Genomic DNA, 25,930 nt, shown 5'->3' with positions numbered 1-25,930 from the left:
TTATAGGTCTATAAAGCATGTGTTCATATTTATGTTTATGTTTATGTTCATGTTTACTGTAAATAGTTCTATAAGATTGTACATCAAAGTGTTAAAAAGAAACCATGCATTTGAGCTCTACACAGGTTTGTCTGTAAGCCTGGGACAGGTGGTTTTACAAACTGGAACAGAAACTCTATAAATATTAATTACACCAATGCTGTGATATGTTAGGATATGATAGTTTTGTTTTAAATGAGCAGATTTTCTGCTGTCTAATGAGATACAAATGTTGTGTCACTCTTTCAACAAAAACATTTGTTTTGGAGAAGTACAAAGGACAAATAACTATGAACAGGTATTAAGAGCCCTGAGTACTTTATCAGCCAGGGTTTGAACTTGAGGATTCATTATTTATGGCAATATTGAGCCTGTCTAAAGCAAGTTTAAACCAGTGACATTTGCAATAAATAAACACAGAATTAAAACCAAAAATTTTCCTTTCAAATGACATCAATAATTTTTTATTCAGTGACGAAAATCTGCAATCGGTAAAGTGGTACTGATCTATGGCAATTCATATCGCAGCTACGGCAACTGCCATCAGCACCACTGCTAAGTTTAAGTCCTGTCGTCAGCTACTGTCATGTTAACACTGGTTACTTTCACAACAAAATATTCTTACGACATAACAGATTAATTACACTGTGTTGAAAGGTGCAAACACGACATATAGATGAATGTCGCGACTAATGAGTGTTATTTGTAACACACCTGTGTTGACTCCAGTAGAAACTTATGCTGAGTCCACGTCGACTGTTGTTCTTCATCTTGAAAGACCAGCTTGAAGTTTCCAGCATCAAACTCAATGGACTCATCCTTCTTGGGCCAAAACTCTTTATAGTCCTGTCACACAATAATATTGTTAAAAGTTAAAGTTTGTTTTGTTTAATGATACCATCGATTTATTAATTATTGGTTATTAGATGTCAAACATTTGATAATTGTGACACGTAGTCATCAGAGGAAACTTGCTACACTTATCAATAGTCAGGGTTCAAAATAGGAAGTCAAGTATGCCCTGCTGTTATTTGTTTTAAATAGTATGGTAAGTCAAAAGAAATACAGTAGAATCTAGTTAGGTTGAAATCGGAAGGGTCGATTACACCACAACACTCGAACCAAAAATGAAGTCCCGAGTTACATTTATATGATGTTGACCGAATGGTTAGGTTGAACTACCCGATAGGTCGAACACTTTCTCGAACACCGATTGGGTTTGAGCCAATGGGATTCAACTGTGTGTCATGTTAACAAAAAAATAAGACAGCATGGGTAGTTGGGGAGGGTTTGGTGTGTGTCAAATTAAGACATCTGAGATGTATTAGTTAGTAACTTTTCTTTTTCTTTATGTACACATGAAAACAAACACTACTAACCCCAATATATTTACATCGATTCCATCATCCAAAATCGAGGAACAATTACAGTTAACATTTTTCCATATAAGCAATCATGGATTTTCAGACTTGATTATCACATTGGTAGAGGCAAACCGATCAATTTTTAAAATTATAATTGATCATTGGAACATCACAAAATAAAACAACTCACATCATTGTTAACGTAGGACAACACAATGATGACGGGACTGTTACGATCCCACACCATTCTCCAGAAGTCTTCCGTGGTCGACTCAAGCGGATGTTGGGTGACTATGAACTCATTCGACTTGTTGAAACCCTGATCACAAAAATACACAGAAAAACGGTTTAAAACATACAAAAGGTAACTATATCAACTACAACTGGAAAATATTAAATGGGATAATTTTACTGTTAAAATGATGAAGAAATTATTTATTAATAAATAATAAGATTTAAAGACAATATTGTTGGTATGAAATAGGAAATATTTAAATGACAGACTTAAGCTTAATACTGTCAGCTAGGGATGATAATATTAGGTCAGAAATATGGAAACCTGTAGATAAGCTGAGGTAAGTACAAACCTGTAGATATGTGGCATTAATGTAATCTGAGCCCTCAATGCCCGGTTTTGCTGGAAGGATAACACGTTTCGACGACACGGGTAGAATCTCTGTGTTTCTGTTCTTCGATTCATTCACAGACTTCTCCGCCTGTGCTAGCTCATCTTCTGACGGAACGTGAGATGTCACCAGCTGTGATGAGTAACAAGCAGAGATGAAAGTGGGTAATGAAAAACAAATCTGAAAATTTTACTAATGGTGGTCAGGTACCAAGATTGGCACTAGGGTTAGAGTTACACAGCGGACTATGTTGGTACTAAACAGAATACAATGACATTATTTAAAACACATCGTGCAGGCATCGAAATAAGTAGAGAACAGTCATTCAGGTTATCAGGAAGATACCACATGTCACAAAATTTTATTAAACTAAAACTACGTAACCTAAAGTTTGGTCAGCTATGTGTTAATTAGATACACACTCAGTATCAGTACAGGGTGAATAGTAACAAACATGAATAATAAAGTATCAATGTGTATAATGTTGGGATTTTATAGTAAGAAATGTATCAGAGGTGTCGTAACCACTATGTTACCAGGTCTGTATTTTGTGGTAACCTGTTCACGGGTTATCAGACATATTGCTTATTTCGATACTAACCAATCAGAGTATTTAACACCCACCGTGTACTGGTTTTTTAGCACTGCCTCAGGCCGTATACCACCAACCACCACTGTCGACAGCTGCTTGCGTCAAAGTCTCTATTTTAATACTGAACTGCATACAATAACCATCATGTACTAACTAATGTAAGTATTTAACACTCACCTTGTACTGCTTTTCTAGCATTGCCTCGGGTCTAGTGCCACCACTGTCAACAGCTGGTTACATCAGTATCTATGTTAGTACTAAACTAAATACAATGAGAGTGTTTAACACTCACCTTGTACTGCTTTTCTAGCATTGCCTCGGGTCTAGTGCCACCACTGTCAACAGCTGGTTACATCAGTATCTATGTTAGTACTAAACTAAATACAATGAGAGTGTTTAACACCCACCTTGTACTGCTTTTCTAGCATTGCCTCAGGTCTAGTGCCACCACTGTCAACAGCTGGTTACATCAGTATCTATGTTAGTACTAAACTAAATACAATGAGAGTGTTTAACACCCACCTTGTACTGCTTTTCTAGCATTGCCTCAGGTCTAGTGCCACCACTGTCAACAGCTGGTTACATCAGTATCTATGTTAGTACTAAACTAAATACAATGAGAGTGTTTAACACCCACCTTGTACTGCTTTTCTAGCATTGCCTCAGGTCTAGTGCCACCACTGTCAACAGCTGGTTACATCAGTATCTATGTTAGTACTAAACTAAATACAATGAGAGTGTTTAACACCCACCTTGTACTGCTTTTCTAGCATTGCCTCAGGTCTAGTGCCACTACTGTCAACAGCTGGTTACATCAGTATCTATGTTAGTACTAAACTAAATACAATGAGAGTGTTTAACACCCACCTTGTACTGCTTTTCTAGCATTGCCTCAGGTCTAGTGCCACCACTGTCAACAGCTGGTTACATCAGTATCTATGTTAGTACTAAACTAAATACAATGAGAGTGTTTAACACCCACCTTGTACTGCTTTTCTAGCATTGCCTCAGGTCTAGTGCCACCACTATCAACAGCTGGTTACATCAGTATCTATGTTAGTACTAAACTAAATACAATGAGAGTGTTTAACACCCACCTTGTACTGCTTTTCTAGCATTGCCTCAGGTCTAGTGCCACCACTATCAACAGCTGGTTACATCAGTATCTATGTTAGTACTAAACTAAATACAATGAGAGTGTTTAACACCCACCTTGTACTGCTTTTCTAGCATTGCCTCAGGTCTAGTGCCACCACTATCAACAGCTGGTTACATCAGTATCTATGTTAGTACTAAACTAAATACAATGAGTGTTTAACACCCACCTTGTACTGCTTTTCTAGCATTGCCTCAGGTCTAGTGCCACCACTATCAACAGCTGGTTACATCAGTATCTATGTTAGTACTAAACTAAATACAATGAGAGTGTTTAACACCCACCTTGTACTGCTTTTCTAGCATTGCCTCAGGTCTAGTGCCACCACTGTCAACAGCTGGTTACATCAGTATCTATGTTAGTACTAAACTAAATACAATGAGAGTGTTTAACACCCACCTTGTACTGCTTTTCTAGCATTGCCTCAGGTCTAGTGCCACCACTGTCAACAGCTGGTTACATCAGTATCTATGTTAGTACTAAACTAAATACAATGAGAGTGTTTAACACTCACCTTGTACTGCTTTTCTAGCATTGCCTCGGGTCTAGTGCCACCACTGTCAACAGCTGGTTACATCAGTATCTATGTTAGTACTAAACTAAATACAATGAGAGTGTTTAACACCCACCTTGTACTGCTTTTCTAGCATTGCCTCAGGTCTAGTGCCACCACTGTCAACAGCTGGTTACATCAGTATCTATGTTAGTACTAAACTAAATACAATGAGAGAGTTTTTAACACCCACCTTGTACTGCTTTTCTATTGTTTAACATGCCTTTAACATTGCCTCAGGTCTAGTGCCACCACTATCAACAGCTGGTTACATCAGTATCTATGTTAGTACTAAACTAAATACAATGAGAGTGTTTAACACCCACCTTGTACTGCTTTTCTAGCATTGCCTCAGGTCTAGTGCCACCACTGTCAACAGCTGGTTACATCAGTATCTATGTTAGTACTAAACTAAATACAATGAGAGTGTTTAACACCCACCTTGTACTGCTTTTCTAGCATTGCCTCAGGTCTAGTGCCACCACTGTCAACAGCTGGTTACATCAGTATCTATGTTAGTACTAAACTAAATACAATGAGAGTGTTTAACACCCACCTTGTACTGCTTTTCTAGCATTGCCTCAGGTCTAGTGCCACCACTGTCAACAGCTGGTTACATCAGTATCTATGTTAGTACTAAACTAAATACAATGAGAGTGTTTAACACCCACCTTGTACTGCTTTTCTAGCATTGCCTCAGGTCTAGTGCCACCACTGTCAACAGCTGGTTACATCAGTATCTATGTTAGTACTAAACTAAATACAATGAGAGTGTTTAACACCCACCTTGTACTGCTTTTCTAGCATTGCCTCAGGTCTAGTGCCACCACTGTCAACAGCTGGTTACATCAGTATCTATGTTAGTACTAAACTAAATACAATGAGAGTGTTTAACACCCACCTTGTACTGCTTTTCTAGCATTGCCTCAGGTCTAGTGCCACCACTATCGACCGCTGCTTGCGTCAGAGTCTCTATGTAGTCTGTGAGTTTGTCGCAGGTCACCTCCGTCTCCCCTCCACCGAGAATGTACTCTACCAGCACATCATGGATGAACATGTATTGGTCCTGAAAAACAGGAACACTTGGTAACACAGGGCACAACGGAAGGAAGGAATGTTTTATTTAACGAAGTACTCAACATATGACATATGAGTAGGGACCATTCAGATAATGAGAAGGGAAACCAACTGCCGCCATGCAGTGGACTACTCTCTCCAATTAGCAGTAAGCAAGGGACCTTTTACATGCAGTATTATTTTATGGTACCTGGTCGCCAATGGCGAGTGAAAATAATGCAGGGCAAGTCGAAACCTTATCATGAGTCGCCAATCTGGCAACTGGAATTTTGCACATTTGTTATAGTGAGCTCAATGAGCAATAAATGAAAGTCACTGTCAAGGTTGGCTAATTAATGCTATCTGTAACTGGTTATGCTTTAGTTTGCAAAGAAAACCGTATAAACCGTCACCAGGGCAAAATGGTTTGAGGTCATAACACACTTTTGTTTAGTTGACGCCACTACGTCAGTACATAGTCTTGCTTTCAGGTTGTTTATGATACAAAACATTTACCAAGTTGCATTCTGAGTGCTAGTAATTCTGAATATTCATGTCACATTCACATTTTTTAAATTTTCACCAATACATTACAGTGATTTTAACAGACTTTACAATTTTATTAAATGAAAATAAAGTTAATGGCTAACAGAAAGAAAAATAAATTAAAAATTAGAGAAATTTTTAAAAAGTATAATTTTGGGCTGTGTGTATGTGTGTGTGTGTGTTTAATGTTCTAAAACCATTTTTCTTTTCTGGGTTTTTTTTTGGGGGGGGGGGGTAAAAAAGAGAAGAAAATTTGCTTGGAGTGGGATTGGGGGGGGGGGGGGGATTCTGATATCAAAAGCTGCAAATCTGTTACTAGACAAATACTCACCTCTGTTTGGACGAGGAAGTTTCGTTGCTTGCGAATGTGAAGAAGAAAGCCAGGAATGTTGATTGTTCCCAAGTCTTTGATCTTTTCTATCATACTGTCTATCAGTATGTACGTGCCAGTTCGGCCAACCCCAGCACTGGAAACAAAAACAAAATCAAATAAAATACAAAATACTGTTAATTACATGACTGTACATTTACAAATGAAATCTGATGTGGGAACAAATATATCAATTTAAGTGTGGATCGTCTTCTAAGTGTAAAAATGTAATTTAGAAAACAATTGGCCTCAAAAATAAATAACTTCTTGTAAATTTCATAGTGTGAGAAAAAAAGGCGTTCCCTGTGGGAAGGACTATAGATACACATCACACGTATGAGGTGCATTACACAGGAGTTCACATAGAGAAATCTCAAACTCTTGGTTTTTAAAATACACACAATACCTGCAATGGACAACAATGGGTCCACTTCCTTCAGGACTGTCTGCAGCTGATTTACGTACAAACGTTAGACAGGGGAGAGTGTAGTCCGGCACCCCATGATCCGGCCACTCCGTGTAGTGATACTGAAACACCAGTCGCTCACCCACACCCTTCACAGAATGTTTCTGAAACACATTGCAGTAAAACAGTCACTTGATGGATACTATACTGAAACACCAGTCGCTCACCCACACCCTTCACAGAATGTTTCTGAAACACATAAATTTATTGCAGTAAAACAGTCACGTGATGGAGTAATCTAGAACGTCATGATTAAATGAGATGACAACTTTCACTGAAAACTTCTGACAAAATATGAAATAAGGATGTATCATAACCAAGCATTTTCTCAAACCTGAAACAAAATTTATATCAAATAAAAATACATAACTGTCTACTATTTTAAACTGATTAAAAAAAAAAAAATCCTTAAAAACAATTTCTGTCTCTGTCTGTCTGGCCTTTATATTCAGTATTATTATTATTATTATTATTATAGCTGTTATCACTGTTGCTGTTGTTATTGATGTTAAATAATTCTTAGTTTTGTTTGCTGACATCAGATTGTTTGGTATACATAATAAATTGAAACTGAATTGAATTATGAAGTATCATCCCAACTAACTAGTTCAACTGATTTATTTATTTCATATGGGTCAAGTTATTTTGAATTCAACTCAATCTGGTTTTTTAATTCAACTATTCGTAAGTTGGATAACTTATGCCCATTTCTTATAATATATATGTATATGCTTTCAATCAAACTCATTATCAAGTTCAACCTGGGTATTATTGAATTCAAGTGAATCTCATTGAGTTCAATCAGGTCTTGTTAATGAGTTCAAATAGGACTAGTTCTTAGTATAGAATTTAAACATGTCTGGCTTTAAACCTGCACACAAAATGGACATGTACATTTTTTGTATATCTGCATTGAAATGTCAAGGTTAAACACTATCTGCTTGACAACATCAGATAAAAATTATTACTCTGACTACCATAACTATTACAGCAACTCCATCTAGTTTCATATCAGAGCATGCAGTATTATCACAAACTGTGAAAACACATCAATTCAACAATAAATATCACTGAATGCTAAACTTAAGTGAAATTTATCACCCACATAGTTTAAAAATAAACAGTTTCATAATTATATTATTTTACACTATTTTTATGGCATAGTTGATAGCAATATTGTTATGGCACACTTGTGACATCACTACTATATATAAACTGCAAACCTGTGGCAGTTGCAGTTTGTAAAATGACATCATTAATGTAGTTATGACATTGCAGCTTACATTTAGTAACGAGTACATAAATTTGTTATTGAATAAATTAATTAATTAATGGTAGCTGGAAATTGGAATTATAGTTTTATTGTTATAAATAATAAGAAAAATAATCTTACTTTGTGTTTAAAGCTATGGTGGTACTTGACCTTGTCCGATGTTATGAACATCAATACAGTCATACTTAATATTGGTCATAATTAGTTTCCCAAATTACCAAAATTATTCCATAATTTTTGTATAGCACTTTTACTTATGGAATAATATCTCTATCTCTCTCTCTCTCTCTCTCTCTCTCTCTCTCTCTCTCTCTCTCTCTCTCTCTCTCTCTCTCTCTCTCTCTCTCTCTCTCTCTCTCTCTCTCTATATATATATATATATATATATTGTACAGTGGGCATAATGTAATATTACACATTTTTTATTAGTGATATGGTGTAATGATTAAAGGTAATTAATTGGTCCACTTAACACAGTAGTGTACTTCTGCATTAATTAGAGTTTCTTGCTTGAAATGCAATGGGGCAATGTGAAATGTATTTTCTTGTATGTAACCACCTATAAATAAAGTCTGGCTGTTCCTAACCACAAATTTTCAAATCCTATCCAAAAACAAAGAATGCCTAAATAATAAAAAATATGTTCATAATAAAATGAAGAGTTAGGAAAGACTAAACATTCTGTTAAATTACAAAAACTCAGCATTATCAACATTTTCGTGTGTGCCAAATAGTCACATTTAAAAACAGTCATAAGCTTCCAGAAATATTAAGAAAACTAAGCACATATAAACAGCACAAAAATTAAAGTATTATGACGGTGATGGAATCAACTACTTGGTAAATAAACCAAATATTTAACGTCACAAAGATATTCAAAGATATTAAAATGAGCTATACCAGATAAAAAGAACCGGTGAGAAGAGAAATAGAGAATAACTAGTTAATGACGTCAGATATCTGCTTTATCCTGTGAAGGTAAGAATGGGAAATTCCGCATTCGGCCTAAACAGGATAAATCAGATATCTAACGTTATTAACTAGTTATTATCTTTATCTTGCAGACCATAAAAATTAAGGGAAAAAACTATTATTTCTGTTATTTTAGCCACATTGTACGATGACCTAGAGGTGATGTCAAAAGTCATAACCTGCTAGTAGCAGGATATGACCTTGCTTTATCCGTCATCATATTCTGTCAACAGAAACAGTGATTGCAGGTTAAATAATAGCAAAATAGCTAAATACAACTTGCAATTTGCCTGTCTGTCTGTCTTTCTGACTGCATGCAAGAATGAACATTCAGTAGGTCAAGAAAGTTGGTTTATAAACATTAAACAAGCAGGATATTACAGAAATTACCTGTAGCAAACAGTCCGACATATATACACAGCCAAAAGTCCACACAGACAGGTATCACTGACAGTCTCTTCAGTAGACAAATTAGTGGTATACACATTGGCTAAAACCAATGTTGCATTTGGTTAATAATAATTACTGTTTACGAAAATGTTCCACGGAGTGATCTTGGTGTTAAGATCACCTTAGTGCATAAAATAGTAATATACTTGAGGTAATCTGACCACTAAAATCATTTCATGTGATAGGACCCTGACATCTGGATACAGGCAAATCTCTTCCAGTGTGACGCCTCTTTATTTTTCTGTTGTCTATTTTGGTTCAAGGAACTCATATTTTAGTTTGGTCAATTTTCATCACAAAAAGTCATTTTCTCATCACTTCAATTACTGAGTGACGTTCAAATACAGGTTAAAGGGACATACCCTAGTTTCAAGCCGTGAAAATTAACACTAAGTTTAGTTAATCTACAAACCTGTAACACATTTGGATAAAGTTACAATTGGGAGAAACATGTGTCTCTGACTTTGAAATGGTGAAATACCCTCTAAAAATAGACTAAACTCAACTCTATAACTGTTACTTCTCAGACCCACGTGCATTTTTAAAAATATGAGAAATGCATTTTGTGATATTAAAAACACCATGATGACTAAAAACATTTCGAATGTACAGAAATTAATCATCTAAACCATAAAATCTTAGTAAAGTATGATTTCAGTTATCAAAAATGGCTATAATAGTAAAAAATATGCCTTAGTGTTTAAAAACTAGGGTATGTCCCATTAAATAATTCTGAGTACCGTATATTGCTCTGTATTAGCCGACTTTTGAAGTCGAGAAACACTTTCCAAAAGAAGAGTCGGCTTATACACAGAGGCAACAAATTGGAGCATAAAATTCCGATCAAAAATACTCCCGATCGCTACTTATAAATTTTGATCAGACCCATAGCCTTTCACAGATTATGTAACAATAATTTGTGCACAGTATAAATAAAACACCCCATCAGTTTTTTGTTCTTGATGAATAATAATAAAAAAATACTTGTTTTATTGTCATTTCAATGGTAAAAACATATTCTTTCCAACTGTCCGCCATTTTGTTTGACCTGTGCTGGGACCAGTCAAGTATTATATTTCTAATATTATTGTTTTGTTGGGAGGGTGCATTAAACTGTAAAGTAATGCCATAAATAAATTAAGCTCATTATTAACATTACTGACATGAATTTGAGGATGATAATTACTCCCACAATTGTCACATGACCATACCATATACAGTGAACAGCTGCAGTTAAGGACCGCATGATCTTTTGTTTCTATGTGTGTGGGGGAAGGGGGGGGGGGGGATTAAACATGTCTCAATAATTTTACTTTTTGCTGTCCAGTGAATAAATTAATTACTTGTGTACAGTGATATGTTGTTACAGCTTGAATTATTTATTTTTCTGTTATGCTTTATCAGTTTTAAATTATTTTTCACGGCATGGTAGTTGTTAGCATTGCTGCATTGATTGCGATCGCGATTACCGTTTTTGTAATAATTAAAGGGAAAACAAATATAATGAACAAGAAAAGCACAAGTCTATTTTTTGACAGTATTATTGAAATCGATATAACATACAACTGGACAAAAAATGACTTCGGCTTATACACAAGGCCGATGATTTTGTACTAGATATTTAGGGTCAAACTAAGAGGTCGGCTTATCCAAGGAGTCGGCTAATACACGGCAATATACGGTAGCTAACCAATAATTTTTCTAAATTTTGAGCATGTACCATAAAAGTTAAGAAAAAAACATTGTCATGAGTTAATTTGTTATATCTACATACTACTTATATTTTAAGAATTAGTTAATATGTACAAAGAGTTAGTACAACAGTTGTAGATATTACTCAAGAATTAGTTAATGAGATGCAAGTATGAAAATGAAAAGAAACTTAATCAAGTATTTCAAGATACATACTACTTAATAAATACTAGCAACTATATTTATTTAATAATCTTGAATAATGTGACAAACACATGTAGTTTATAATTATGATGCAAAAAACCTCAGGGGTGAGCTTGACTGGTAAATGAATTATTTTTTTTTTTAAATCAGCTGCATTTTTTTCAAATATAAAAAAGGTGTACAGAATCAACAAGGGACAAAGGAGGCGATAAAAACTTTCCCACCCACTTCTCAATAAAGGGAGGGGGGGGGGGGGGCGGTGGACGTAGCTCAGTGGTACAGCACTCACCTGATGCACCACAATCAATCTAGGATTAATTACCATCGATGGGCCCATTGGGCTATTTCTCATTCCAACCAATGCTGCACAACAAAGACTGTAGTATGTACTATCCTGTCTGTGGAATGGTGCATATACAAGATCCCTTGCTGTTAATCGAAAAGAGTAGCCCATAAAGTGGTAACAGCAAGTTTCCTCTCTCAATATCTGTGTGGTCGATAACCATATGTCCGACGCCATATAACCATGAATAAAATGTGTTCAGTGTGTCATTAAATAAAACATTTTCATTCTCAATAAGGGGGTATCTCATAAAAGTTAAAAGGCAGTAGTATGTTCTGTAAGATGGCGCATATTTAAAAGATCCCTCTCTAAGACTATATGTCAAAATTACCAAATGTTTGACATTCAAAAGCCGATGATTAATAATTCAATATGCTTTAGTGTTGTCATTAAAGAAAACAAATTAACTTTTTTCTCACAAAAGTTAAATGTTCTTTCCAGGTATTTCAAAGATAACGATTATTAAAAGAACAAGCACATTTAATTATTCATTGACAGGTTTAATTTTAAATCTTTGGAATGATAATTATTGCTTTCTCTTTCCTGGCAGATACTGCAGACTTTTAATACTATCTACAGTTGCCAGTATATGTCAGTTTGTTTATAAAACAAAATCTCCAGAATTCAAAATACATGTAACATAAATTGTGCAGAATTAAATGTCTGCCTATCATAAACTGATTTGGTGAATACAGAAATAGTTTGTGATTAACATTCAGGAGTAATCTTTAAAAAAAAAAAAAATTAACACATATTTTAAAACCATGCATTGAGATGCACATTCATAAATGCAACTATTAAGTAAATAAGTTTCATTGGGCTAGGACTAATAGGTTGTTTGAAATAGATCTGAACACAAGGTGATATTTATATCATGTCCTTTGACTTTGTCAAGGCAAGATAAAACAATTATTTGTACATATATATTTTATAACTTTTAAGTCTCAATCCAGTGGTTTACAATCGTTATTTTATAAAATGCTACTTTGAGCAAGGTAAACTATATATCAGAAATTAAGTTTTAGAAAGCCAAGTGTTATGCTTATATTAAGATAGGGATAAGATAAAGTTTTACAAACATAATATAAGGATGATGACGACAATAATTGTTCTACGAATATAGTAAAGACAGAAAGAGTTGCAAGGTTCAGTGAAGTTTAATGATGTTTAGATGTTAACAAGCACAGACTGTATATAAGATTTTGAAGTCAGTTGATAAAAATATACCTGAGATCTATGAAGATGTTTCCCATCATGTTCATGAAGATGAAACTAAGTAACAGAAACAAATCCAAAATAATTTTTTACACCTGGTTTCAATAGAGATGTTTCACCGCTTTTTCTATCTCAAATTCTGATCTCACAAGAAGTGTTTCATAGCTTATTGCTACCTTAAATTCATTTGATCTCAAGAGATGTTTCACAGCTTATTGCTACCTTAAATTCTTCTGATTTCACAAAATGTTTCAAAGCTTTTGCTATCGTAATTCCAATTTAACAAGAGGTGTTCACAGCTTATTGCTACCTCAAATTCATTTGATCTCATGAGATGTTTCAACACTTATAGCTACCTCAAATTCATTTAATCTTTACGAGATGTTTCACATCTTTTGCTACCTTAAATTCATCTCATCTCATGACATGTTGCACAGCTTATTGCTACCTAACATTCGTTTGACCTTACTACAGATATTTTTATAACTTGTTGCTATCTCAAACTGGGCTGATAAAACAAAGTTCTAATAGCACCTGAATGTTTAAGACATGCATATTTTAAAACTGCACAAGTAAATAATATGTGGTGACACACATCAACTCAAGACTTCCGAAAAATGACAATAAAAATTCACTGTGCATTAAAAAAGCTAAAAGAACATGATTTGATCACAAAACATAATAAACACCACATTAAAACATTTCAGCATCAGCAACTAATAAGACTGGATACTGAAAGTCTTACAACGTAAGCGCAAATGAAGAAAACCTGTCGGTCAAGGCGACATCATGCATACCTTTTTTACCTTCATGTTGCGTACTGAGAAGATGCGCACCGTGTAGTGTGCGCGCTGCACCGTGTTCAGTAGTTTTACAGACATACTTCCGTATATCTCCAAACCATCCGTTGGCCAGTACTGGTCACACTTACGCTGCAAAATACAACAAACACCACTTTAGACGTCACCTAAGTCGAGGAGATAAATATTGTGCCCAAAACTAACTAAGCCCAAATTAAATACAAACATGCTGACCTTAAAATATTTCACCTCATAAGTAATAAAAAGTGAAGCTGTGAGATCTAAAACGCCATTATATTTTATTTTTATTATTATTTATTTCCCAAAATCATGTAATGAAATATTTTGTTTTTAAGCCATACATTTTTTTTTTTTTTTTTTACATTTTACTGGCTAATTCTTACACAACACAATGTCTGGAATCAGAATAAAAAGCAATTTAAAATACCAGAAAATTGCAATGCTGAAATAATTTATATTCCCTATAACACGTTACTTATTTTACATAATATATATATACATATATATATACACACAGTGTTCTCGCTGCTCCATTTAAGCGGGGCGGCCCGCCCTGCTATTGAATTTTTCCGCCCTCCTTTCACGTTCTCCGCCCTCCTGTATTTTTCTGCGCCCATTTTTATTTTACAGCACCTATCTCCGCTATTTCCAAATGCACAATTTTTCCACACATAAAAAACCCACAACGATTAGTCTGCACACTGGACATCAAAGGAAACAGGCCGCGTTGTGTACGAAAAAGCAACTGACGAAACATTTATGCCAGTTACCGTAACGTAATTTAACAGTATTTTTAACAGCCTCTGTTTTATCCCATACATTCATTTGTATGTTTAATACAAACAATAAAAGTTATATTTTATTTGAGCAATGAAAACATTAAATGTTTTATGGATTTGGCAATCTCCGACTGAAAAAAACAAACCCATATTTGGTGCCAAATTTGTCACATGATCAGAACGGTCACTCTATCTTTTGTTTCCACTAACTGTCGTCTGATATTTTGTCCTCAGTTACAGATATAATTGATTGTAACTGACAATTTTTACTTTCTGTCATTTCTGTCATTTCTGTCAATCTGTTTATTCAGTAGTTCTTATAACATATTGTAAACTTTTCATGTTGAGGGGATATCACCGCTTATAAAATAAGTGGTAGTGTTTAGCATTAAAATCATTCATCTTGGGTGCCAAATAATATATACACCACCACTACAAAAACGAAACTACATTTTATCAGTTGGCTATAATATTTTATCACAGTGATCGATTCATTCAATGAAGATGAGAATAACAAAACAAAAATTCGACATTAGGGGATCACACAAACGTCTTTTTTGTTTTTCGTATATCTTGAAATCTTTATTAAAATAATAATATTAAAACTTTGATTGGTTCAGCAAAACTGGAATGGCCAGTCAGACCGATAACATCTTCGGTTCAATTAAAAGACGAGTCTGCTTGTATTTCGTATAAACTTTTTGTAATCAAAATAAGGAGTATGTCTTTCCACAAAGTCTATCAACACACAACAACATGGTAACCACCAAGCTCTCCACCCCCACCCTTAAAAAAAAAAAAATTATTTTTTTTTTTTTTTTTTTTTTTTTTTAAGGGGGTGGTGCTGCGCGGCCGTTATATATATAGATATAGATATAGATATAGATATAGATATAGATATATAGATATATATAGATATAGATATAGATATAGATTATATATATATATATATATATATTATAGATATATATATAGATATATATATAGATATATATATATATATATATATAGACATAGACATAGACATAGACATAGACATAGACATACACATACACATACATATATATAACACTGCATTAGTGGCAATAAAAAAGAGCACCTTTTTCAAATTTTGTTTTATTCTACATAGAGAAAATTAATGTTTGCAAGATAGAACATAGAATAAAAAATATCTAGCCTTTTACCTACCAGAATATTGACCACAACCACCCTTTGTACTGGCAAATTATGATTGCCCATTCGAATTCAAAATGGCTACTAGCAGTTTATTACTTATCACATGACATAAGTTTGTTTCAATTTGTTTGGTAAATTTTCTATTGTTTTTTATATTGTTAATTTCAAAAAAATATGTCGATAAAGTTGTGTCATGGTAAGCATAAAACATACGTATTCTTTATGAATTAATTTTAAATTATTTTTTGATGCGACATATTTAACATCAAACAAAGAATGCCTTCATGAATTTTGTTTGACATCATACTATAAAAGTGTGCTTGTTTTTATTAATTAAAATTTTGTTTGAAATATTTGGAATACATATTTTTTTCCACTCCTTTTGAAGAACTGAAGAATAAAAAAAAAATACCAAGTTAATATCATAGAATGTCAAATTTATCCTGTTCAAAATGAATGGGGAATTCCACTAGACAGGTCTTTCAGCTACATAAAAATATATTGAGTCATACTGAGTAATATCACCTCAGGACACAGTAAATACTCCTCTATTCCACATCTTAGATGTTTTAAAAATTATTTACAATCATACTATCTCAATGAAAAAAACAACTCTGACATATATTAATTTCACAGTAACTGTTGTCTATCAAGATTGCGAAGGATTGTACTTTTTTCTTTTAAATTTGTTTTAAAAAAATGCCACAAACATTTAACACAGACAAAGACATTTTTTCTTTTGTTGGACATTACAAAGATGGATGATAATGAGATGAATGTTGAACATTCATTATTTCCACTGACTGTACTTGAACTTACCCGGCCTCTCTCCATGAGGTTGGTGATCATTCAGTATATCCACTGACTACATGAACTTACCCGGCCTCTCTCCATGAGGTTGGTGATCATTCAGTATATCCACTGACTACATGAACTTACCCGGCCTCTCTCCATGAGGTTGGTGATCATTCAGTATATCCACCGACTACATGAACTTACCCGGCCTCTCTCCATGAGGTTGGTGATCATTACTATGACAGTGCTGTTCTGCTCCCAGATCATTCTCCAGAAGTCAGCAAACGACTGCGGGAGTGGTCCCTGTGTGGCTATATATGCTTTGTGCTTCAAGTAACCCTGCAGTGTGACAGAAAAAAGGAATGTTAACTCAGCACAGCAATCAGTCAGTAGCTGCAAGGTATTTAGGGATGAACAAATATAAAATTTGTTTTGTTTAACCAAACATCAAGAGCAAATTGATTAATTAATCATCGGCTATTGGATGTTAACATATAGTAATTCTGAAATATAGTCTTAGAGAAACCCTGTTAACATTTTGCCATTAGCAGCAAGGGATTTGTTATATGCATTTGCACACACAGGACAGCACATAGCCTTTGATATACCAGTCATGGGGCATTGTTTGGGAAAGGAAAAATTAATGACAGATTGTGTCTACTGAGAGGGTTTGATCCTGCAACCAAACACCTTAAATGGAGCTCTACTGACTAAGCAAAATCCCACTCGAAAGAGATGAAATAAATGAAATAGGATAAAAAAACCTGCAGTACAGAGTTACATGAATTTTTTTCTCAAAGAACAAATAAAGGCATGAATAGCTTTCGTGCAGCATTAAAATCCAGAACAATTTGGAGGATTTTCATCTGTGTTATTTAATACATGATAAGTGTAACACTTGGTCTCAAGAATGAAAGAGGAAACCCAATGCCACTGTAAAGCTTTTTAATATGCACTTTTCCAGACAGGACATCCTTTGATATATTAATCATTGGAGTCCCAGTTCACTACGATAGATTAATCCTCTGATCTTCTGCATCCCAGAAGGAGGTTTAAAAACAAAAAAAATGTAATGTTTTATTTAACAATGCACTCAACACATTTACAGTTGTATGGCGTTAGACCACACAAATATTGAAAGAGGAAACCCACTGTCACCACTTCATGGGCTACTCTTTTCGATTAGCAGCAAGGGATCTTTTATATGCACCACCCCACAGACAGGATAGTACATACCACAGCCTTTGATATACCAGTTGTGGTGAACTGGCTGGAACGAGAAATAGCCCAATGGGCCTACCGACGGGGATCGATCTCACACCAACTGCACATCGAGCGAGCGCCTTACCACTGGGCTGCATCCCAACTCAGTGGAGATTTAATCACTGAGTTACACATCTCTACACAATATTCCAAACACACTTACATCTATATAATTAGCGTTAATATAGTCTGACTGTCGAAGCCTGCCCAGCTCGGTTTTCAAAATCACTCTTGAATGGTCAACTGCAAAAGAAAATGAAAATAACGAAAAGTAGCAAAAGCACTACTGTGACAATGTCAACCTAACTTACATGGCAGGAATGTTTGTTTTGTGACACAGCAACGGAGCAAGACAGCACATCCTATACTCTTTGATATACTAGCAGTTGATCACCGACTACAAAGGGATATACCTAATAGATTCATTGAAGGCGATCTATAAGAACACCTGTCATACCTCAAAGGAGCATTCTACCACTGAGCTAGGAGAGGGCCTCATAAGTTGGATAACTTGTGCCCAATCCTTTGTATATATATATTATATGCAATAAAATATGTTTCAATCTATCAGGTAGTACTAAACCAAATAACTTCCGGCTGGGTCAAAGTTCGAGGTGCACCGAAATTTTGATAGAGAAGTGAACACCACAAGTCCTGTGATTGGTTATAAATGTGAGTGTGTTGGTTGTAAAAAATAATAGTTTCATCTGGGTAAAAAAAATGTGCAATTTGATTTCATCTAGTACCAATGTGTCAAGTAGCCTTGTGCTTGAAACATGTATGGGGTACCTGTAAAAAAAAGTACTCGAATTTTGTGCGAAACTAGGGTAGTCATAGACGCTACCCGTTATCTCAGAAACGAGCAGCTTGACCCCCATTTTTTTCTGATTCACTTTAAGTGTAAAGGGTGGTAGTATTTATATCCGTGGCGTTTATGTCGGTTGATACGTTGCAGGTAGGAGTTTTAGCCACATATGTTACTATTGTCGTCTATGGGATTTGATTTGGTAGTATACACCCTATAGCACATATTCAGTGCATAATAAAAAATATTATGATTTTGTCATTTTATTTAATTAAACTATACTGGTTGATTAATTAGCCATCACTCGATCATGCAAGTTCACAATGACCTTGACCTTGACAATAATCTCTGTACATGGCTCAGAATGGAGTTTGAATCAAAGTTATCACTGAAGAAAAGTTGGTTTTGGCCTATAATTCGTACTGTAAAGATTTCAATAATTTCTTTTTACATGATATTTGACTTGCCATATACAACTGCTCTTAAATATGGTATTATATATAGGCAACCTGAACTAAGATTTTAATAGCAATTTATTTTTATATTAAAAATAGCATGTGCCAATAGTGGGTTAATGTCTTTAGTTTCCATTAACATTGTTAATGTTTTATGTATGAAATTCTGAAAACTCAAATTTGTAAAGAAGTTGATTTTTATTGTCATTTTGACATATTTATAGGGTGCTAAGTTATATTTTAGACAAATTTGTAGTTTTATGCAAAATTTAAAGTAAATTTGAAGAAAAGCTTGACCAAAAACATAATTAAATTTGTTGTCACTATTGTGCCTTCTGTTCTTACTTGTACATAACAATAAGGTTGTTAAACATATACTTAGATCTCCAGATCATTTTTTTTTCTTAATAATCACTTAGTTAGCTCTCATGAAAAGCATTTTGAGTTTATACTAGATTCAGAACCAATTTTTTTCAGATTTGATTATCTGCCTTGGATTAAGTTGATAATTTATTTTATTGTTAAAGCTGTATTACCTAATGTTACTAGCTAAATAAAATGCTGGATTACAGATTGTAGGAATACATCTAATGTACATACTGTATTCATCAAGATAAGAAAATAATGCAAGCAAATAGATGTTCGGGTAATTTTGTCATTTAAAAATAGTTTTTTTCAGTAATTAATCAAAAATAAATGTGTTAAAGCTGCAAGATTATTCCAGATATCACAACTATTAAAACCTCCAACTACAGTAGGCTATAAATAAAATATAGTCAGGAATATTGGTGGCTGCCAATAGTTTTGATGGTTCATTATGAAAATCAGCATGGCCGATGCATTTGAAATTCCCACACCTGGTAACTTGAAGACACCCACACCCAGCATACAGGATTTCCACCCAACACTAATGTACAGGACATTAAGTCATTACTTCATACAGGTACAGTCATGTTTGTGTTTCCTTCTTCAGACAGTGTAGTTTTTTAATACTGATATTTCTTTGATGTGCCTGTTACGGTCTTCAAAATGTAGGGGCCAATCAAGTGCATGTGTTTTAATGGAATGCTTTAAAGGGGTAGAGGTACTCTGACTATCTTTGTTGTCTCTACATATATACCTGAGTACACACACCCAACTGAAAGTAAATATCTTCAGGAGTTTTATTTTAAAACATTTTGTTGTTTAATATGACATATTGCATTTGTACAAAATTGTGTGCAATATATAAGCCTTATGAGGTGTACATTATATTAGGTTGCACTGTAGAAACAACAGTTTCAGTGAGGTTGTCAGTTTATGTCAGAATACACCAGACCCTGGTTGTCATAAAGACACATAGCTGGACACTTTTTGAAAAATGTATGTTATCAGTATAGGTAGTACTAAACCAAATAACTTCCGGCTGGGTCAAAGTTCGAGGTGCACCGAACTTTTGATAGAGAAGTGAACACCACAAGTCCTGTGATTGGTTATAAATGTGAGTGTGTTGGTTGTAAAAAATAATAGTTTCATCTGGGTAAAAAAAATGTGCAATTTTATTTCATCTAGTACCAATGTGTCAAGTAGCCTTGTGCTTGATACATGTACGGGGTACCTGTAAAAAAAAGTACTCGAATTTTGTGCGAAACTAGGGTAGTCATAGACGTTACCCGTTATCTCAGAAACGAGCAGCTTGACCCCCATTTTTTTCTGATTCACTTTAAGTGTAAGGGGTGGTAGTATTTATATCCGTGGCGTTTATGTCGGTTGATACGTTGCAGGTAGGAGTTTTAGCCACATATGTTACTATTGTCGTCTATGGGATTTGATTTGGTAGTATACACCCATCACTGAGCTAAATCCCCAACATCTAATATTAAATCAGTTTACATATAAAATACCATGTGTTTGTTGTTTATGACAATAGATTATGCATGAATGTGATAAAAGGTTTGTTTACCATACTTTATACTTACAAGCTGCTATATTGATGTATCGGTTTCTGTTCCGGTTTTCTGGTAGACTAGAGCTTTCACAACCCATTGTCAGGCAGGTGTGTGTATTGACATCCTGAAGTAGAAACAAACAAACACTTTAAAACAACACAAAGTACAGTCCCCTAATATTTAAAACAAATAACAGTCTCGTAACATTTATAAGCAAATTGAATGTTTTAGTAGTGCATTTCCTTATTATCTATACTTCCATTCTCATCTTCTCACTTTGAATAATATGTATGTAATAAATAACAAATACAATATGCATTAATTTTTCAAAATATTATAAGGAAAGGAGTTTTAACATCCCCCCCCCCCCCCCCCAGCACATTGTTAATGAGCAGTAATGAGACATGATTACTACACTGAGAGAAACAAATAACAGAACACTTGGTATTGTAGTCATTCAATTCAACACTTAGGTTGTACGGAAATGGATAATCTAAACAATAAAATATAACTAATGTTTGATTTTATTGATCAGAAACGGCTCTAATAGTAAAAAATATGACTCAGTGTTTAAAAACTTGGGTCTGTCACTTTAAGAGAAATAAAGGCTGCATCACACTTGATGTGGTAATTTATGATGTTTACATCTGGTATTGAACCAAAGGACACATACCTCAAACTCTGTGGCGAAACCGATGTCACCATCAGCATGAAGACCATTGACATGGTTGATAAAATTGTTGACGGGAATTTCTGGATATTCCTTTTCATCTGTTGAAGACAATGGTATAATTAATTACAGCCCGTACATACATCACACTTAACAAACAGTGTGTATGCTCTAAAAAAAAAGAAATCTAGGCAGAGCAGGGGTGGGGAAAAATAAAATTGTCAATCGGTCCCACTTGATGTCGTCAATACTGAGGGGGGGGGGGGGGGGGGAGAGAGGGAGGGAAAAAAGAAAGGAATAAAAATAATAACATTTAAAAGACGATATTTACTAAATAGTTTTTTAAAACATCAGTGACATTTGTATAGTTTTATCTTGAATCATAAATGCAAAATGATAAACAAGAAAACATGAAACTTTTTTTTATGACATCAGTGAAAAACCCCACAAATTGTATATATTTTACATAATGGAATAAATAATATAAAAAAAGAATAAAAGTTATGAATTTTAATTCCCATATATGTATAAAAAGTACGAGTATTCAGTACTGTCCTGAAAATTAATAAAAGATGGCACTGTTAAAGCGTTTGACAGCCTGAGCTAGCACATGTTTAGACAAAGAGAGTAATAATGTCATCACTGATTCGATGAAATTTGACCTCTTCTGCCTCTAGAGATAACAGTACATGTAGCTGTTCTGCTTACTTAGGTGGAAACCTTTTGTTAATTTTAAAATTCTTTATAATTATTGGATACACTACATTGAACAGTCAACAATAAATACATTTATAGATTATTTCAGTATATTTTATGCTATTTTAAGCAGTTTGTATTGCACAAAAGCCTCTTGCTTCAGACTAGGACACTCGATCCGACAGAGCTCCATACACAGGTGTTGACAGGTGTTTTAATTGGAGTGTAATACCTTGATGGCTCTCTAAACCAAGAAAAGTGCTATCGGTAACGTCTGTTTAATCTCTTGACCGGCTTAGGTCCGACTTCAGTGACTGGCGATATACTTAGGCAGACTTTAAAATCACAAACGTCTGAAACACCAGCCATATTTACCACTATTTATATATTATTTTAAATTATGCACGAGATACCGATGTCTGGGCAGGCCGGTCCACTTGATGGATAGGAATTTGTTCCAATAATAGAAATGGACAGGTGCTTTGGACCGACAAGAATGACAAAAGTGGGACCGGCAAACGCATGTTTTTAAAAAATAATTTTGGTTTCAGAGATCGAGAATCGGTCCCAGACCGGGAAAAAAAGGCTTTTCCCCACCCCTGAGGCAGAGTACATGTAGCATAAAATGGCAAACATTTTAGAAAATGTGACAGCCCTTGAAATTGAGAACATTTTGCGATGGTAAATTAATAAAGATAATAACAAAATACATGCCAGATAATGATAAAAATGCCTTTGCAGATCAATTGTAGCAACTACGTTTTTCAGTAGCACTGCTGATTGCTGTCGCAAATTTTGAGAACAGATTTATCAAGCTAAAAATCTCAAAATTATTTTGCAGTAGAATTTTGAAGATTAAATAAGACATACACAATCAGAAATATGTTTTTGTATACCACTATTACCAGTGATTATAATTATTGGCCCAAGAAAAAAACTATAAATGCACCAAGAGTGATCAATTTGATAACAGGGTTTCTACCAGAGGGGAAAAAGGGTATGGCACTACACCCAAAATATTTTGCAGATTTTTTATATATTTTTTTAATTTAACAAAATTAATTACTCTTATTACTGTATGATTTTCTTAAACTAACCCTAAACCTAACCCATTTTCTTTCTTAGGGAGGCCCCCTATACCCCCATCGACTGATTTTGCATTCAGCACACACACTGTAAATATTCAAGTTCACAGCGCCATACCCAAAAATTTATCTCTGGCAGTAACACTGGATAACCCAGTGCATCTCATATGATTGACCTAGTAGTGAGCTACACCCAGAGTATTAAAGCAACAAAAGATAAACTGAAATATTTTATATCTTACATATGAGGCACACAATACATGTACTTAGAAAACAGTATATTTAGGGATTCTGCATTCTATTGATGTGTCTATACTGAAGTTTGTACATCAGTACTTCAAGAGAATGTCTTATATCCGAACAAATGCACTACACATTGAAATCTCATTCCAGCCAGCACGACTGGTATATCAAAGGCCATGGTACGTACTATCCTGTCTGTATGATAATGCATATAAGATTCCTTGCTACTAAAAAAGAAATGTTTTATTTCACGACGCACTCAACACATTTTATTTATGGTTATATGGCATCAGACATATAGTTAAGGACCACACAGATTTTGAGAGGAAACCCGCTGTCGCCACTTTATGGGCTACTCTTTCTGATTAGCAGCAAGGGATCTTTTATTTGTGCTTCCCACAGGCAGGATAGCACAAACCATGGCCTTTGTTGAACCAGTTATGGATCACTGGTCGGTGCGAGTGGTTTACACCTAACCATTGAGCCTTGCGGAGCACTCACTCAGGGTTTGGAGTCAGTATCTGGATTAAAAATCACATGCCTCGACTGGGATCCGAACCCAGTACCTACCAGCCTGTTGACCTCCTTGCTACTAATGCAAAAATGTAGCAGGTTTCCTCTCTAAGACTCTATGTCAAAATTACCAAATGTTTGACATCCAATAGCCAATGATTAATTAATCAATGTGTTCTAGTGGTGTCGTTAAACAAAACAAACTTTAAACTTTTTTTACGCATTGAACTGACAATGAAACTGCGATGGTCGGCATTCTAGCATTATAAACTGAAACTTACCTGGTGGTTCAGCGACAGTGATAACCTGAGATGGAGAGCTCTGGGAGTTGCTGGGAACAGCCAGATAGTAGTATGCTGCCTGGTAACACTTGCGACATGTGTACGACCTGCAAAATAACTCTCTCATTAAGTCTCTTTCAGTTATGTATTGCAGGAGTGGCAGTGCAAAAATATAGTGTTGCCAGACTCTCCTTTCAAATTCACCTGTGAAGGACATTTTCACAGCTACAACAAATATAACTCATAAAAACAAAAAAGTGGTTCAGTCACTCGTGTATGGTCTTACACTCTGACCACAAAGTACACCTACATCTCTATGAATAGGATGGGATATCTCTTGATATCATTTTGCTTTAACTTTTTTCTATCTGTGCTGGAATGACAACACAGACCGAGTCTTTTCGTGACATCATACTAATAGTAGTGTAGAGTGTGCCATCCTGTCCACCACATAATTAAATTAAATTAAATAATGCCACGCTGTCATGATACATGAGTGTTAAAACTACCAGCTACTGGGTATCAAACAATATAATGGATAAAATAAATAACTATATATTTTAATATAAACATGTTCTGATAAAATTACTAAAAGACAATGTATCACAGTAAATGAAAATATCACAAACAATTATTATAAAATGCTGTCATAATGTTTAAATCCTACTTCCTTTGAAAAATTTCCTTTATTCAACCACAGAACTTGAACTTGTGAAGTTTGTGATATAATAAATTAAAATTTAAAAATGTCTCAATGTTTGATGACTGTACAAACCTGTATCCAACGACGATGAGAATGACGATGATGGCTATGATCACAGCACTGATGACTCCAGCGATGACCCCGGCTGACATGACCTGCTCTTCCGCCACACGACCTGTCGACGGATCTGAACACACAAATAACACTTCAATCAATAAGACAAACCTGTGGGCTGTTCAGGAGGGAGGAAACTTGCGAACAATTCAACTAATTTCCATCCTATCACTTTTAGTTAATGTCTGGGATTTATTCAGGATATTTTGCCATGGTCCCATGCCCGATAGGGATTGGGAAAATTAGCGCGAGTAAATCACACTTGGGATATGTTTTTAGACCACTGAATGATGCAATACACCACTGTTAAATTAATTTATTAGAACAGACATAATTTTATATATATATATATACATATACATATACATATACATATACATATACATATACATATGTGTATTGGGTATTTTTAGTATAAAAATTGTGAAATTTCAGTGTCACTTTCTTTTGAAGAAAGGCTTATGTTCAGACCCATGGAACGCCTGGATAAATCTCTGTAACGTTTGGTGGAAAACCTGTTTAACAAGCAACCGCAAGCACTTGGCCTTCTGAACACGCCTCGGTTTTCAATGAGACACTCCCATACATTAACATCAGTCAAATACGTCTATGTTGTCTTTAACTATTTGACTCTTGTAAAATTATTTCATAAAATATCCGCAATGGCATTCTACATTTGATTCATG

At 34.7% G+C, this 25,930-nt stretch overlaps 1 protein-coding gene across 2 annotated transcripts in view; it reads right to left on the bottom strand.

Annotated features, from left to right (window-relative positions):
- Window positions 1–25,930, bottom strand: part of LOC121367620 (tyrosine-protein phosphatase 99A-like) — a 60,168-nt gene that overhangs the window by 5,926 nt on the left and 28,312 nt on the right. The window contains exons 12-25 of one of the 2 annotated variants that reach the window (XM_041491905.1): window positions 25,203–25,317; window positions 24,428–24,534; window positions 21,613–21,710; window positions 20,970–21,063; window positions 17,915–17,994; window positions 16,693–16,827; window positions 13,715–13,849; window positions 12,930–12,974; window positions 6,709–6,872; window positions 6,264–6,399; window positions 5,232–5,396; window positions 1,991–2,161; window positions 1,594–1,722; window positions 754–885 (exon numbers count right to left, since the gene is read on the bottom strand). In XM_041491905.1, the coding sequence (XP_041347839.1) occupies window positions 754–885; window positions 1,594–1,722; window positions 1,991–2,161; window positions 5,232–5,396; window positions 6,264–6,399; window positions 6,709–6,872; window positions 12,930–12,974; window positions 13,715–13,849; window positions 16,693–16,827; window positions 17,915–17,994; window positions 20,970–21,063; window positions 21,613–21,710; window positions 24,428–24,534; window positions 25,203–25,317 (1,706 nt within the window). The remainder of the gene's footprint in view (window positions 1–753; window positions 886–1,593; window positions 1,723–1,990; window positions 2,162–5,231; window positions 5,397–6,263; window positions 6,400–6,708; window positions 6,873–12,929; window positions 12,975–13,714; window positions 13,850–16,692; window positions 16,828–17,914; window positions 17,995–20,969; window positions 21,064–21,612; window positions 21,711–24,427; window positions 24,535–25,202; window positions 25,318–25,930) is intronic. The other variant, XM_041491906.1, reaches the window with a different exon arrangement.

This window comes from Gigantopelta aegis, chromosome 3, assembly GCF_016097555.1.
Source record: "Gigantopelta aegis isolate Gae_Host chromosome 3, Gae_host_genome, whole genome shotgun sequence".
NCBI lineage: Eukaryota > Metazoa > Mollusca > Gastropoda > Neomphalida > Peltospiridae > Gigantopelta > Gigantopelta aegis.
The sequence above is the reverse complement of the archived record's forward strand: the minus strand, read 5'-3'. Positions and strand labels throughout refer to the sequence as shown.